The 15,889-nt window shown below is 44.1% G+C and overlaps 2 protein-coding genes across 3 annotated transcripts in view; one reads left to right on the top strand and one right to left on the bottom strand.

Annotated features, from left to right (window-relative positions):
• The first annotated feature begins 2,422 nt into the window (after positions 1 to 2,422).
• LOC147422710 (Small nuclear RNA activating complex (SNAPc), subunit SNAP43 protein) overlaps positions 2,423 to 15,889 on the top strand; it is an 89,994-nt gene continuing 76,527 nt past the window's right edge. For both annotated transcript variants that reach the window (XM_086502841.1, XM_086502842.1), the window contains exons 1-3: positions 2,423 to 2,580; positions 2,778 to 2,907; positions 2,989 to 3,102. In XM_086502841.1, coding sequence (XP_086358967.1) covers positions 2,524 to 2,580; positions 2,778 to 2,907; positions 2,989 to 3,102 — 301 coding nt within the window. In that variant the 5' untranslated portion in view covers positions 2,423 to 2,523. The remainder of the gene's footprint in view (positions 2,581 to 2,777; positions 2,908 to 2,988; positions 3,103 to 15,889) is intronic.
• LOC147422711 (uncharacterized) overlaps positions 8,165 to 15,889 on the bottom strand; it is a 33,198-nt gene continuing 25,473 nt past the window's right edge. The window contains exons 5-7 of the mRNA XM_086502388.1: positions 9,218 to 10,371; positions 9,132 to 9,143; positions 8,165 to 9,099 (exon numbers count right to left, since the gene is read on the bottom strand). Coding sequence (XP_086358514.1) covers positions 8,208 to 9,099; positions 9,132 to 9,143; positions 9,218 to 10,371 — 2,058 coding nt within the window. The 3' untranslated portion in view covers positions 8,165 to 8,207. The remainder of the gene's footprint in view (positions 9,100 to 9,131; positions 9,144 to 9,217; positions 10,372 to 15,889) is intronic.

The following is a 15,889-nucleotide window of genomic DNA, read 5'->3' on the forward strand; positions in this document are numbered from 1 at the left end:
TAACATAGTTTTGTGATAAGGAAGGTTATAATGTTGTTCCAGTTAGAATGATGTCACTCATTGATGATCGGCAAAAAATCAAAATGAAGGAAGGTCTTAGACAACCAATACGAACAACAAAAACATATATTCTAGTGGAATCCTATAGCGGGTCAAAAGTTCACAAAAAATTAGCAACGGTAATGAAGTGCACAACATTGACAATGAGGCCAGACCTTTGTATCATAAAATAAAACTAGTCTTGCTTGGTTGGCCTTGCCAAAGAAATTTGCTGCTATGGTTTAGTTGGTCATTGAGGAGGCATGTGGTCCGAGTGTACAAAGAAAAGAACATTGTTTTGTCAAGCTATGAGAAAACCATGTGAGTAGTTAGATTTTTTTCATGCAATGAGAAAATAACACAACTTACATACCATATATAGTGCACATCATACAAAGGTGTCATACAAAAGTATGGTGGTGAGTCGGCAATGTGTGTCCCCAAAAATTATAAGGAATGAAAGCCATACCCTACCCTGCAGTCTAGTTGTGAAGTCCAAGTAAATGCATGGACATGGAGATATGGATGCGGATGACAAACCTTTATGACTTGTGACACAAAGCTTTGTTTGTCAATTTGTATATGCTTCCATTGTTCGTTTTCCCATATTGATAGCTTTGACCATTGGCCAAACGTGGCCGCCTTACAAAATGAATCCTTCTTACACTTCAGCATGTCGTATGTAGAGAGTCGTAAACTATGAAGTTCTTGAGTCACATGCCGCTCTCTTGTATCACTACATCCCAGTGGTTGTAATCCCTTATATATTCAAATTTCATCAGCTCTTGAATAGTCTCTTCGTTTTTCATACTTCTCTAATGTTGATCATGTCTATCCCAATCTCCATCATCATGTCAATTATGTCTGTTGCGATCTCCATCACCATCTCTCTTGCTACTTTTGCCATCATGTCTACCATCACCATTGCTCTTTTTTGTTCCTCTTCTTTAGAACTACCCACAGGCTCAAGATCGTTTTGCAATTTTTCCCTTTGTCATCAGGATAGATAACCCGTGTTTCTCCTTGTCTCTAGTCGCATTCATGCTGGTGAGAAAAATTTTGATGGAGGACTTAGGAATTTCAACACCATTTTGTTTGAGGCTTTTTGACAAACAGATCCTAAAGGTGGATGAGACGTTGGGGGACTTCAAAAGATATTTTTGCAATGCCTACATACCTTGGCTACAACTCCTTCTCTTCAACTACTAGGGTTTCCCATAGCCTTGCAAAGTAGCTAACAAACATGAATCTACCATGTGAAAACTGCATCATCACTTTTGACCTCTTATCCACTCGCTTCCCTCACCATGGACATCCACAATCCGTTGTTGTGTAAGTGTCAATGTCCACAAGATAATTCCCTTTCACAGTAGTTGGTACTATTGCCACTGAGATGTTCAAAGCATGTGCTCATCTTCTTCACGTTACGATAATTCTTCAGATCCACCAATTGTCAATTATTTTGCATATTTGGATTTTTTGTCATGCAATTTCCAAGTTTTACAATAGCGTTTTGCATCCTTCTCTGCATTGTTGTTTGTCTTGCTTGCTTTTGTAAGTCTCTCACTTATTTGCAGTCTTGTTTTTAGGGGAAAGTCCAACTTTCCTTCTCATAAAGAGGTGAAAAATATCCAAAGCCAGCTCAATAAAATCATTCCCCGAGCCTTGGAACTTGATATGTGCGTGCGTCAATGCTGGGCCGCAACGTGCGATCTTGAATCTTGAATGGACGGCAGGCCATATGCTATGTGGAGCATCCTTAAACCTCAATTTTTGGCTTTCTAAAAGAAGCCTTAGTGTTGAGTTGGCTTAGACATACTTTCATTATTTTCAGTGCCATGATGGATTCTTACCTTAAATGTTATTTCTATTTTAAAATATTAAATGAATCTTTCTATTTCACCTTTCATATCACATCCTTACACTGCTTGACTTCACTTGCATTCTATTCTTTTAGAATGCTAAAGTGAAGCTTCACCTTGCATAATTCTAGTAAATTCTATACATATACATACATACACACATACATATATTTATTTATTTGACACACACACACACACACATATATATACACACACTAAATGAGAAAACCATGGTTAAGGGAAGAAAAAATGGTGAAATATGTAAGAACTTAGTTCAAAAATCTTGCAAATTTAAAAATTCGAATATTATTTTTGGTGTGCTTCTTTGCAAGGAGGAAGCTCAATCCCTTAATAAAAGAGATATTTCTGAACAATGCTTTACCTTATATAATTCTAATTAAACTCAACCTAATGATTTTATCATTTTCTTATTGTTTTAGAAAGCCACCGTGAGCCTTTCACTTGTTAAAAACGGTATAGGGGAGTCGGTATATGAACCTTAATTTTTACAAGGTCGATTAGTGACAAGTTTGTAAAAATCTTTCTTTTGAGTGAGTTTTGAAATTCGCAGTGGGAAAGCCTCCCTCGCGCGCCTCTGTCTGGTTATGAGGCTTGTGCAGGGATGGACCTTTCAGCTTTCACGGCAGATATCAATGAACTGGTTTCAGCGTTCGTAGAGGTAATGTTCTCTTTCAATTTGCAGACTGAACTCATACGTACAAAATGTTTGGTGTGCCGTCTATGCACAGCTTGTTGTCGCTCCCATACACACATATGAGTTTGGGGGCTTAGTTTTTGTTTGTGTGCTCGTTGTCTCTATCATACACACACATTTTAGTTTTGTTGCATACGTTGTGAAGTATGTATGCATGGCAGATGGGTGGACAAGAGCTGTCTCAGATGAAGGAGCTTTGGCGATCTCGCAGCTTCTCATTTATTCATGAAGCCAAACCATCGCATGCCAGTCAAGGCTTCTTCATGCAGACTCTGTATTGTTGTGCCCTTGGTTAGACTTTATGTTTTCAACGGAAGTATTCAGTTGAAGAAGTTTTGAAAAGTAGCATCATGTAATTGGTTGCTTTGCCAGATTTTATGGGACGCAATTCAGAATGGTCAAGAAAACTTGGAGGCCTCTATGTGCTTTACATTTTGTATGAAACACAGTTTTCTGTACCGCCGTACAAAATCTATCTATCTACAGGTACTTTACCAAGTTGAGAGTTGCTTTTCATGTGTAGTTTTCCTTAGTGTAATCAGCTGCACGGTTTATGCTTGTAACTTTTGAGTGGAAAAGGTAGATCGATGGTTGACAAAAGACATTGATTGCATTGGAGTTCTATCAGAACATAAACTATTACTTTCGTTTAGCAATCCATATACAAAGTGTTGTTGGTCATAAAACGGTGGAATACCAAAAATAACATGTGTCTTACCAAGCTGTATGATGTGGAAGTTTGGGTTTTCTTTGCAATCAACAAGCTGGGCTGTAAAGTTTAGAATCAGATTCCATATGTTGATATCTTCGCCATGAGCAATTTTTAGGCGATACTCATGGTTGCTGTCTTGCATCCAAAGTGAAATTTCTGAAGCAATTATGCTTCCACAAAATTGTGAGAGCTTCATTTGTCAAGGAGAACGGTTACATTGCGATCCTCGATCTTTTCGGAAAATCATGCTTATCAAACACTTGAGTATCAAATTACAGTCAGTGCATGAAATGTGTGCTAAATGATGAATTTCAACCTGGATGATAAAATCTGAGATGTTGTGGATCTGAACCAAAGGACAGCTTGTCAAACACTTGAGTATCAAATTTACAGTTAGTGCATGAAATGTGTGCTAAATGATGAATTTCAAGGTGGACGATAAAATCTGAGATCTTGTGGATCTGAACCAAAGGACAGCCTTGCGATTCTCTGATTTCTTGGTAGGGCAATCCTTGATTCGGTCTTGTTTGACTGCATCCAAAGCAAGCTTCCCTCTTCACTGGATCAACAATGATGGTATCCTTGATTTTCTTTGTCTCTTGTGCACAACGAAGAGTGGTGCCAAGAGAAGGTCTCGAAGGAAGTTTAGACGATTTTGATGAAATTGAGGCTGGATCTTTGAAGTGCCCCTACCAGACTAGTGATAAAAGGTCTCTTTTTCTGATAGTTTGGTCCATTTCTTGTCAAAGGTGCAACTGAAAAGGGTGAATCAGGTGATGATCTGGTCTGCAACACCTCCTATCGCGTACCACCCACACTCCCGAGTGCCTACACCTAGCGGACATTGGTTGTGCTCATGTGCAATCAGAGGGTATGCAACTAATCTAAAGTGCCTGGACATACGCTGGGGCGACGAATAAACCATCAGGGATTCTAATGGGAGCCGACCCTTAATCAGAAGAGGAGTGTGGTCCACCTCTATCCACAGCTTATGAAAGAATGTGTTAAGTATGGAGCCTGATTTACCCCTTGTAAATTTTTGTGTTAAGAACGCACATTTGTAAGGCTCCCATTATGAGGAGAAGCCATTGTGCGCGAAGAAAAATAACTCGCCGGTTAATAACATCACTTGTCAGAAACCAAAATTTTAACGCCGTCGGAATATTCCTTTTCGTCGGATTATTATGGTTGGCCGGCGGTTGGAAAGTGGTCGGAAAACAACTGGTCGGTTAGCCGATGGCTGGTAGTCAATGGCCGGTGGTCGGAAGCCAATGGCTGGTGGCTGAATTCAATGGCCGGTGGCCGAATTCAAAAGCGGACTTGTTTTCTCAAGGGCGGTCACACATGGGCAGATTGGAGGGTCCGATTTGGACTTATCTACACAAGGGCGGCTACACATGGCTGCCTCTCATGAGAGAGGGCAGCCCTTTTGGCCTATAAAAGGAGGCCATTTTTACACACATTTCATAGTGTGAAGTTGATGCAACAAGGTGGGTGTGAGGTGATGAGAGTGAAGCAAAGCGGGAGCTCCAAAAGGGTATAATCTCTTTGTAACCTACTTCTTGTTTTGAAGTACTAAAGCCATTGAGTGGCTGCTTTCCCGTGGACGTAGCCTACATTGGGTGAACCACGTATATCGTGTGTACTCTCTCTCTCTCTCTATACTCTATAATCTCTTGTGTGTAAATGATCTTTCTCCATTAAGTAATCTACTCAATTATCTACTTAGCTGTCATATTTCCTAACAGAATGGAGATGCAACGTCGACAACAGGTCGACATTTGTGCTCGACAGATGCTGTGATACTCCAAGAATTCCCAGTACGCAAATTTTTTTGACGAAGCATCCACTTGACCAGGTGCACTCTCGATGGCGTGCCGCCATACACTCACCTCTTAAGTCGGTTTTAAAGAAGAAACCTACACCGGTGGTAACTAGACAGAGTGTACTAAGAAGATGAATTTGACAAAGCTGTAGAGCGACGAGTTAGCAGATTCATGAAGATTGTCACGAGGCTGTGGCAACCACTAATTGTAGTTGTTGGTTTCTTTTCCTTTGATTTTTATTTAATATTTGGGTCCCTCTTTTTGAAGTCACAAATGGCCGGACATTGTGTGGCAAGTGTGAAACAGCCGATGGCCGAGAGTTTCACCTGCAGTCGGGAAGGGCAGATCGCCACAAGATGGTCGGGCTAGTTGGCACTGGAATATGAGTAGTAAAAGGGTGTCTAGGCTTAGTTCAAAGTCATTCAAGCCCCTCGCTACACTTACAAGTTGGTAGGTACTAGGAAATTTCTTTCCCTTTCATTTTTATTTAATATTTGGGACTCTCTTTTTGAAGTCACAAATGGTTGGACATTGTGTGGCAAGTGTGAAACGGCTGATGGTCGAGAGTTTCATCTGCAGTCGAGAAGGGCATGTCGCCACAAGATGGTCGGGCCAATCGGCACTACAATACGAGCAGTAAAAGGGTGTCTAGGCCCAGTTCAAAGTCATTTAGGTCCCTCGCTACCCTTTTAAGTTGGTGGGTACTAGGAAATTAACTCAAAAGAGGCAAACTGGAGACATGGCAGCTCCAGATGCACTTTCCCAGTTTGTATGAAGAGGGGGCGCCCATTTCAAGAGAGGGGGTTGGTTTTTTCTTTTCAAGTGACTAAAGTGTGTGTGTGTGTGTGTGTGTGTGTGTGTGTGTGAGTAGGTGATCACAACTTTAATGGAAAGCTTGCCTTCTCCCTTGCTCTTTGTAGGGTGACGATTTGCTCTCGCGCATCCCTCTCTGTTATGTCCCGTTCACAGGAGAGGGGATCTAGCCCAGATGACGTCGGGATGGGCGTCTAGTGTCTGGGCGGACGTAGTGTGAACACGGCCAGTGTGGCCGGCCATTATTATAAAAGGGAGGCCAAGGCCTCATTTGCAGTTATCGACCCCCACTGGCAAAGTGCCAGTGATTAGCCCGCGAGGCTAGAAGTGCGCGAGGTCACCTCGAGGAGGTGAGGCCGGGCGGTATGGGACGCTCGGTCTTACAGGTGCACGCCTACGTCCTCGGACGCTGGCCCAGCAGGGGGGAGCTGCCGGATGGTGGCTATGATCGGGTGGTTCGTCCGACGTGTATTTGTAGGCGGTCTGTGTAGCCGGGAGGTCCATTCTCCTCGTTCGTTTCATGGTATCAGAGCTGGCTTGGTTGCATGAAGGATTGTGTGCACACCTACGGATCGGTTCGAGTCGGGGAACCTCGAGTTTGCGTAATTGTTAGTGATTAATTTGCTGAAATTACTTACTTTTCTTCTCGAAAGCATGTTTGCAGGCAAGAAAATAGTGTTCGGTTGCTGATTTTTAATGAAAATCAGCAAATTGGCAGGTGAAAGTGTTGAGAATTGATGGATTTTTATTGCTTCTGCTGGTTTTTCGATGAAAATCAGTAAACCTCTCATTAATTTGCTGAATTTAGTCTAAAGTCAGCGAATAAAAGTTCTAATCTTTCTCTCTGCTCCTCTTCTGTATGTGGCGTGTACACACACACACACACACACAGAGAGAGAGAGAGAGAGAGAGAGAGAGAGAGAGAGAGAGAGAGAGAGAGAGAATTACCTCTCTTTGGAGTTTGCAGCGTGAATGCCCGCGCAGGGAAGGGGTCGCCAAGGAAGTCAGCGTGGTTTTTTTCCTGCATGACAGGTTGGCTTCGACTTTTTTTCCTGCAGACAGGCTGGCTTCGACTGGGCGCTCATGAGCGTGGTGGACACACGCACCCACGTTGGGTGCACGGGTGGCTTTTTTTTTCCACGCGGCAACTGTAGGCCAAAGCAACGCTCGATTTTTCTTTCAGCCAACGCTGGAGTTATTTTACGCTATCATATGGCCTTGGCTTTTTAAAAAAAAACTCAAGTGACCACTTTAATTACTTAAAAGTGGCCAGGACATTTTGGGTTTTTTTAAAACTATGGTCTGAAACCTGAGTTTATTAAAAAACTCACTTACAGAGACTTGGAAGTTTACAGAGAACTTCATTTTTCCTCTTCTGCTCCTCTCTAGAGTCTACTCTCTCCCGTCTACTCGCGCTCTCGTGCTCCCGTCATCACCTGCTCGCCTTCAAGCGCTCACGCTGACGCGTGGAACTCCTCGAACTTCAACTTTTCGCAACCGAAAAGTGCAGAAAAGGCCCAGTTTTGCGTGAAATTTCCAGTTTTTTCACGCACTTTGCCATGGATTCCTCCAGCTCGGATGTGTAGCGTGACGACGCGCCAGGTAATATCCAAATTCCATTCATGCATGCTCTTTACACATGGATTACAAGTACTTTCCAGAGTTTCGACCAGCGTGTTACCGCTCTGGCCATAGTTTTTCCATACGTCAATCACACGTCGGACGCACACGGGTACGGAAGTACGGAATAAGTACGGATCAGACCACCCAAAATTCCACACGTCAGTCTTAGGATGCTACATAGTAATTGTAGAAATACTTACTGCACCACCATGTTTAAAACTTTATAAGTTTATAGACAGACAAAAGTTAAAACTTAAAACCATAGAAACTTTAGAAATTAAAAGTGGACTGAGGACTCTGGAGAGTCGAGACTGGAGAGAATCAAGATGGTGCCTCAGACCTCTAAGTAATGATTGATAAAGTAACCTCCAAACTGAAAGGAGTCAAGAGTCAGGACAATAGAAGCAAGCTAAAAACATTCAGGAATCAGGAGTGTAGTCTCCTGAAGGCTGAATCCAAAACATAAGTAGGGAGGCAAGACTAGAGGCTAGAATCTAAACTGTGGACTCTAGAGTCAACAGTGAACAAAACACCATACGGGTAACGGCATGCCGCATAAGTAAATGTCAAAAACCATGGTCCAGACTCCATAAGCAGGCGGCCAGGCACAGTGAGCTCTAACTCTCACCATAGCTCACATCCTCATCGTCATAAGCAGCATCATCCTCCTCCTCGTCCTTGTCCTCGTCCTCATCCTCATCACCACCAACTGAGCATGATGCTCCAATATGACTGGTCCCAGCAATGGGAATAGGCTCTATCGCATCTGTAGTACTCTCTGCAATGGCCTCCTGAATCTCTTGCAAGGCAAGCAAGCGGTCCTCATCTTTTTCCTTATTGAGTATTTCCAATGTGACCTCCATTCTCTCATAGCCGCGCTCTTTGATTTTGGATATGAGCCTCAAGTTCGTGTGTATGTACACAAGCTTCTCTGTATGAGATGGGAGTAGCCTATTTCTTCTCTTGGTATGAATGAGAGAGAAGGTGCTCCAATTTCTCTCACATGGAGAGGCACATGTCCCTTGCGAAAGCACTCTCAAAGCAAGAGCTTGCAAAGCAGGTGTGCAAGCCCCAAAAGTTTCCCACCATTTCACTCCCTCTTGCATCCTCAATGCATCTTTTGCAATTGGATGAGCAAATGACTTGCTTTCAGCTTTATAAATGTCAAACTCATCAATTAGGGTGCCTTGCAAGGTCAAATCACCCTTGGTGTACATGTCCAAGAATGTCATCCATCCTTCATGCACCTCGCCATCACTTTCTTGCCCTCTTCCTCGCCATATGGGATGCAACATGTATCCAACAGCATGTAACGGTGTGTGCAACATATTCCATCTTTGAATGCATAGATCCCTAATCTCTCTCATCCTTGCAGCATCAATGCCTTGCATGTTTTCAATTTGCTCTACCATGCGATCCGTAAGCTCGTACATAAGCCCCATGGTGTCTCCTTCCCTATCAGCCAAACGGAGAATTTTCAAAATCGGAGCACACATTTTCAAAATCAGCCTTGCCTCTTGCCAAAAGGATGCATTAAACACAATGTTCGAGACCTCAGTAGCCTTTTGAGTCTTGGATCTCTTCATCTTAACAAATTTGTCATCAATCATAAGCTTGCGCATAGTACATACCTTGCATGCATCTCTCATCCACAAGATTGGCCAACATAATAAAGTAGTACGCAAATCGAGTGGCTGACGGCTTGACCAAGTCCTTCTTGCTAAGTTGCCGAAACAATGCCAACACAGTAGATTTTCTTGTCACAAATGTGACAATCTTTGTTGCATCCTCAAGCACTTTTCCAACCCAACCAATCTGTCCAATGTCCTCAAACAAAAGGTCCAAGCAATGGCAAGCACATCTGGTAAAAAAAATGTGTTTCCACTCCCTTTCAATCATCTCCCCAGCACCAACACAATTGGTTGCATTGTCCATGCATACCTGCACAACATTTGCTGGGCCAATCTCTCTGATAACCTGTTTGAGATGCTTAAAAATAAATTCCGATGTCTTTGTTTCCCCAGATGTGTCTACAGCTTTCAAAAACACTGACCCATGAATAGAGCATGCAAGAAAGTTAATGATAGGCCTGCACCTAGTGTCAGACCATCCATCACACACTATAGAGCATCCATATCTTTTCCATTTCTCGCGTACACCCATGATCTCAGTCTTTACGCATTTAACCTCCTTATTCAATTCTGTGGTGTGCAAAGCATGATAAGAGGGGGGAACATACGAAGGACCTGCTTGCCCAATAGCTTTCACCATTTGCAAAAAGTAAGGGCTCCTTACTTTCCATGTAGGAACATCCTCGGCATAAAAAAACCTGCGCAAGGCTTGGTCTGCTTGCTTCCGTGTTTGCAAGCCAAATGCACTCGCCAAACCCCCTTGAGAAACCTTCCTCTTTTTGCTTGAGGACCCCACATTGGACTTGGAAGAGCCACTTACATTAGTTGTTCCCTTAGCATGCGTACTCATTGAAGCACTTCCTTGAGCTTGAGAGGCATCTGCTTCCAAATCATTGACCAGTGCATCTACAAAAGCAGCTCTGTCTTCTCCCTCTGGCCTTGCATCTGCATGCAATCTTGTGACAATCTCTACAACATCTGCTGGGGCCTCATCACATGGGCCTCCCACACCATGGCCAGCAATGCCCAAAATATGTGCACGGATACGCAAAGGACCACCGTCCCATGAATGCCCACAAAAATTACATTTACAAGTCCATTTTCCTTTTGGAAGACTCTTCACTTGCTGCACATACTGCCACTCGGGACGCTTGGTTCAGCCCATCTGCAAACTTGCAAAGAATTCGGCTTGGAAGTTGGAACTTGGAAGATGGTGCAACGAGCTTGAGCCTTGCCACTTGGAGTACTGAGCTGGCTGTTGCGCTATGTGTTGGGGGAGAGGTTGGAGGCAAGAGAGAGTGCGACCCGAGGGCGGAGACTCGAGAGAATGGGCGGGCCGCGGGCTGATGTCCAAGCCTCACAAGTTCATACACGCTCTGTGACAGTGTGAGTGTCTCTGCAATCTCTGTATATTCTATGCAGAGACATTTGCCTGTAGACTATACGAGCGCGCGGCCAAAATAATGCAGCCGAAACTTTTTTGCCCAAATTTTTTGCCACGCTGGCTGCAGGTACGAAATCCTCTTCCGTACTTCATCCGTACCCGCACCCGTACGGCAGTACGGCAGGCCTTCCGTACGCGAACGAAAAAAACTATGGCTCTGGCAAACGCGAATGTTCAGACGAACCTTCGCTTGGCCTTCCTCGAAGGGGTCGTACATGGGCTCAGTTCCCGACTTTCTACTCTCGAAAATATGGCTCAGTCGACGATTGCGCGTATTTCCGAGGGCGAAACCCATCTCCAACAATTGCGGATGCAGATTGCTGCTTTTGGGCGTTCATAGGGTGGTCCGACCGCCACGATTTCGTATAAAACTACAAATTTCTCAGCGGAAGAGAAGGAGTGTACGGAACTGGCCGTAAATAACTGGCTGCACCAGTGGACCACATACTTTGATCTCCATGGGGAGCATGATGAACGGAGGATTCAGACGATTCCTCTCTATCTGCGCAGTAAGACGCTTACCTGGTGGCGTGACATGACAGAGAAGCCTACGACGTGGGCTGATTTTTGTGTGAAATTCAAGAGGGATTTCGCTAAAATGGACCCTTTGAAAGCCTATGCAAAACTGCAGAGTCTTTCGATGAAAACTCTGTCTTTTGATAAGTATACTACAGCTTTTAAAGAGGCGCTCACTTTCTGCAAGGTGGATTCTACGCACGCTGTGCACATGTATCTGCTGGGATTGCATGAGAACTACCGCTGGGCCTTAATTAAGGATAAAGCCCCGACTGACGTCGAGGATGCAGTGGCAAAGGCGAGGATGTTCCATTTAATAAATGGAGCGAATTATGAGAAGAAAAGAACTGCAGACCATCAATCTGGTGAGGGTGCTTCGAGGAAGCGACCCCGATTCCAGCATAAGTCCAAATCACCACCGAGATCTTCTCAGGAGAAGAAGAAAGCCAGAAATGCTTCAGTTGCTGATGCAGTGAAGAAGGGGGCTTGCTTCGGATGTGGCCAGACGGGTCACCAAATCAAGGATTGCCCCAAGAAGAAGACGCAGAAACCGCAAGGCCGTCCTTCGTTTCAGATTCACGAGATCTCAGGTAACTCTGATGTTATTCAAGTTGAAACCCATCATTTAGCACACAGTTCATGCACTAATTGTACTTTTAGCACCAAAGTGTTTGATAAGCACGATCTTCTCCGTTTCCCCGGGAAGATCAATGGTCACGACGTGACCGTACTCCTTGATAATGGAAGCTCACACAATTTTGTGGATGCAAAATTGGTGCAAAAACTAAGCCTGCGGATGTGGGACAGTGACCATGAGTATCGCGTGAAGATGGCTCGTGGCGTGGATACGGATGTATGGAATCGGATGGTTCCAGATTTGTCGCTCGAGCTAGCTGATTACAAAGAGAACCTGGATTTCCACATCATGCGCCTGGACAGAGCAGATGTTATTTTAGGAATTCCATGGTTTTATGATAAACAAGACTCATTGTATATAGACTATGTACATCACTCTCTTGTTTTTGTTAAGCAGAACATGTCTCATGTATCTGTGTCGTTTTGTAATCAGAAGTCTGTAAATAATGGTTTTGCCATACCAGTTGTTACTGCTTTGGAAATGTATAAAGAAATAAAGTCTTCTGATGTTGACTTTTATCAATGTATATCATTTGCTTGGTTTGATTCATTAGTGCTTGGTACTTCTGTCACTGAATTTCGTAAAAATGTTTCATGTTCTTCTGTTGAACTTGGGGATTCCAACGAATCCAACCTTATCCGAGAAATCATAACTGATTTCGAGGATGTTTTTCCTGATGATCTACCTCCTGGCTTGCCGCCTTCGAGAGGAGTAGATCATGGCATTGAGTTGGTGGCTGGTAGCCAACCCTTCTCAAAGCAACCCTATCGGTTTAGTAAAACCAAAGAGGACGAGATTCAGCGGCAGCTGAAAGATTATCTCGATAGGGGTTTTGTTCAACCAAGTAAGTCCCCGTGGGGAGTGCGAGTGTTACTTTCTCGAAAGAAGAATAACACTATGCGCTTCTGCATCGATTACAAGGGATTGAATAAGCTCACTGCCAAGAACAAATATCCGCTCCCGCGCATGGACGATCTGATAGATCGGCTCCATGGAGCGTTGTATTTTACGAAGATAGACTTGCGATCAGGCTATCATCAGATACGGATCAAACTGGAAGATATTCCTAAGACAGGCTTCCATACTTGTTATGGTCACTACGAGTTTTTGGTCTTGCCTTTTGGTTTGACCAATGCTCCAACTACGTTCCAGCAGATGATGAATGATCTCCTGAGACCAATTTTAGGCAACTTCGTTGTTGTATTTCTCGATCTAAAGCCGAAGTTTGTCTGAGCACCTAGTGCATATACACACTGTTCTCGAAGCACTGAGAACTGAGAAGCTTTATGCTAAGGCTTCTAAGTGTGAATTATGAAAGAGAGAGCTTCTGTACTTGGGTCACATCATTACTCGCGATGGAATTCGCGTCGACCTTGAAAAATTGGATAAAGTGCGAAATTGGCCCATTCTGAAGAATATACGCCAAGGAAAGTCCTTTTTAGGCTTTACTGGATTCTTTCGCAAGTTTATCAAGGATTACTCTAAAGTTGCTGCTCCGCTTACGCAACTTTTAAAAGGAGGGATGAAAGGGCCGAAGACTTCGGGTCCTCATCGTAAAGGTAATCCCGTTGTTGTCTGGAATGAGCGTCTTGACGAGAGCTTTCGGACACTAAAGCACTTGGTGACTACTGCGCCAATATTGCACATTGTGGATCCTAGCAAACCGTTTGTGGTTGAAACGGATGCTAGTGATTATGCTATTGGTGCGGCATTATACCAGGATGGACGTCCTGTCGCGTTTGAAAGTAAGAAGCTTTCTGACGCTGAGATGCGTTATCCAACGTATGAAAAGGAGCTTTACGTTGTAGTCCATGCCCTGAGGAAATGGCGGCACTACTTGTATGGCTCTACGTTTGTTGCATGGACAAATCATCACTCCTTGCGCTATATCTGTGATCAGGGTGATCTCAGAGGTCGGAAGGCTAGATGGGTTGAGCTTATGCAAGAGTTTGACTTTGAGATCCGTTATAGAAAAGGATCTAGCAATCGAGTTGCCGATGCACTCAACAGGATTCTTGAGGTTAATGCCTTGTCTATGGCTGAAATCTCGACGGATTTCTCTCTCTCTCTCTCCGAGGGCTATGTCGTTCCGATAGCCATTTTGGCAAGATATGGAACGAGGTCGAAGCGGGGCATGACTCGCATACAGGCTTGGGTGGTCCGGAGACCCAAGTGAGTCGTGTTGGAGAGACGAGACAACGACAATATTCCATTAGAGGTGGACTATTGTTCAGAAATGGTATAGTCTGCGTGCCGGAAATGGATGAGATTCGATAAAGGATTTTGTGCGAATGCCACGATGTTCCTAGCGCTGGGCACCCAGGCATCCAGGCATCCAAAGAACTTTGGCTTTGGTCAAACGATATTTCTACTGGCCAAGAATGCGCTCTTACATAGAGAGCTATGTGAAGAGATGCGCTCAGTGTCAGGTCAATAAGGCAGAGCGCCTTAGGAAAGCTGACATGCTACATCCATTGGAAATCCCAGATGCCAAGTGGCAAAGTATTTCCATGGACTTCATCGTTGGTTTGCCAAATACTAATCGAGGCAATGGCGCTATTTGGGTTGTGGTCGATAGACTCACAAAAATGGCGAAGTTTATATCAACGAAGTCGACAGTAAAAAGCCATGAGTTGGCGGTTTTATTTGTCGATCAACTTTATAAGCTGTATGGTCTCCCAGAGGATATCGTCAGTGATCGAGATACTAAGTTCACTCGCCGATTTTGGCGACATGTGTTCGCTCATCTTCAGACGAAGTTGAGTATGTCGTCTTTTGACCATCCTGAGTCCGACGGACAAACTGAGAGGATGAATCAGACGTTAGAGGACATGTTGAGAGCCTATGTCTCTCATAGGCAGTCTGATTGGGAAAGGTATTTTCCACAGTTAGAGTTTGCCTATAATAGTAGCAAGCATTCTGCTACTGGATTTAGCCCATTCATGCTGATGTATGGATTCGAGCCTAAATCCCCAATTGCTATTGGCTTAGAGAAAGTCAAGGAACACCAAGCTCGTGATTTCCTGTATGACATGCAAGAAATGCTCGAATTGGCTAAGGATAGTATATGGACGGCTCGTGATCGAGTCACTACTTATGCTAATCAAAAGAGATCTCCAAGGATGTTAGGTGCAGCGGAATGAATGTTTGCGCTTTGCTCAAGATGAGTGCTCCGAACTGTGCTCAAGGTTCCTTTTGTTCTTATGGAAGGGAGAGCCTTCCGTTCTTAATGAGAGTGCTGTGATCACCAACAAAGTGAGTGGATATTGTGCGTGCAAGTGTAGGAGACTGAGAGGAAGAGAGAAGAGAGATACGACACAAGAGACGTTGTAAAACCCTCCTCCGAAGGCCCCACTCTCGTCGGTGAGAGTGGTCTACTATTGATTGCACAAACTGGTACAATGATGATGCATGAAAAACTGATGCAACTTGGGACTATGTCGGTGACGATGACGACCTAAGGGCTGAAATCTGCAACCTTCTAACTGCTGTCCACAAAACGCTATTGCTGAAAATCTGGGGCTGATTTGGGGCTGCTGAAAACGCTGATCTGCTGTGCTGAAAAACGCTGATTTACTATTGTCCTTAGGGCTGAAAACACGACCGGATCGGATGCTCTTCAAAGCTGGAAACACTGCCTGTTTTGATGCCAAAAACGCAGCCTGATCTGCTATGGAAAACGCTGAATTGGGCAGTCCTTTGGCGATCTGGAAAACGCTGAAGTGCTGCTGTGCTGCAAGGCTGAAACTGTTGTTGCCAAAAACGCAGCCAGATTTGCTACCAAAAATGCTATGGCTGGGTCCTTGCAAAATGCTAGCAACTGGGTCTTCTTGCGATGGTGCTGCTGTGGAAAACGCTAGGGAAAGGCTGATGTAGAAAACGCTAAGGGAGGTGCTTCGAGAAAACGCCAAGGCTTGGGATTTTGCTTGGAGGGGAAACCGCCAAGGTTCTGCTGAGAAGTTGCTTGCTGAGCTTGGCTCCTGTTGCCTCTTCTTCCATTTAGTGCTAACTTTGGTTTGCTTATATATTTTCCTACCCAAATTGCCCTACCTACTTTTGTTGGGAAGTCAC

This window comes from Adiantum capillus-veneris, chromosome 27 (genome assembly GCF_014529385.1).
Source record: "Adiantum capillus-veneris isolate H3 chromosome 27, ASM1452938v2, whole genome shotgun sequence".
NCBI lineage: Eukaryota > Viridiplantae > Streptophyta > Polypodiopsida > Polypodiales > Pteridaceae > Adiantum > Adiantum capillus-veneris.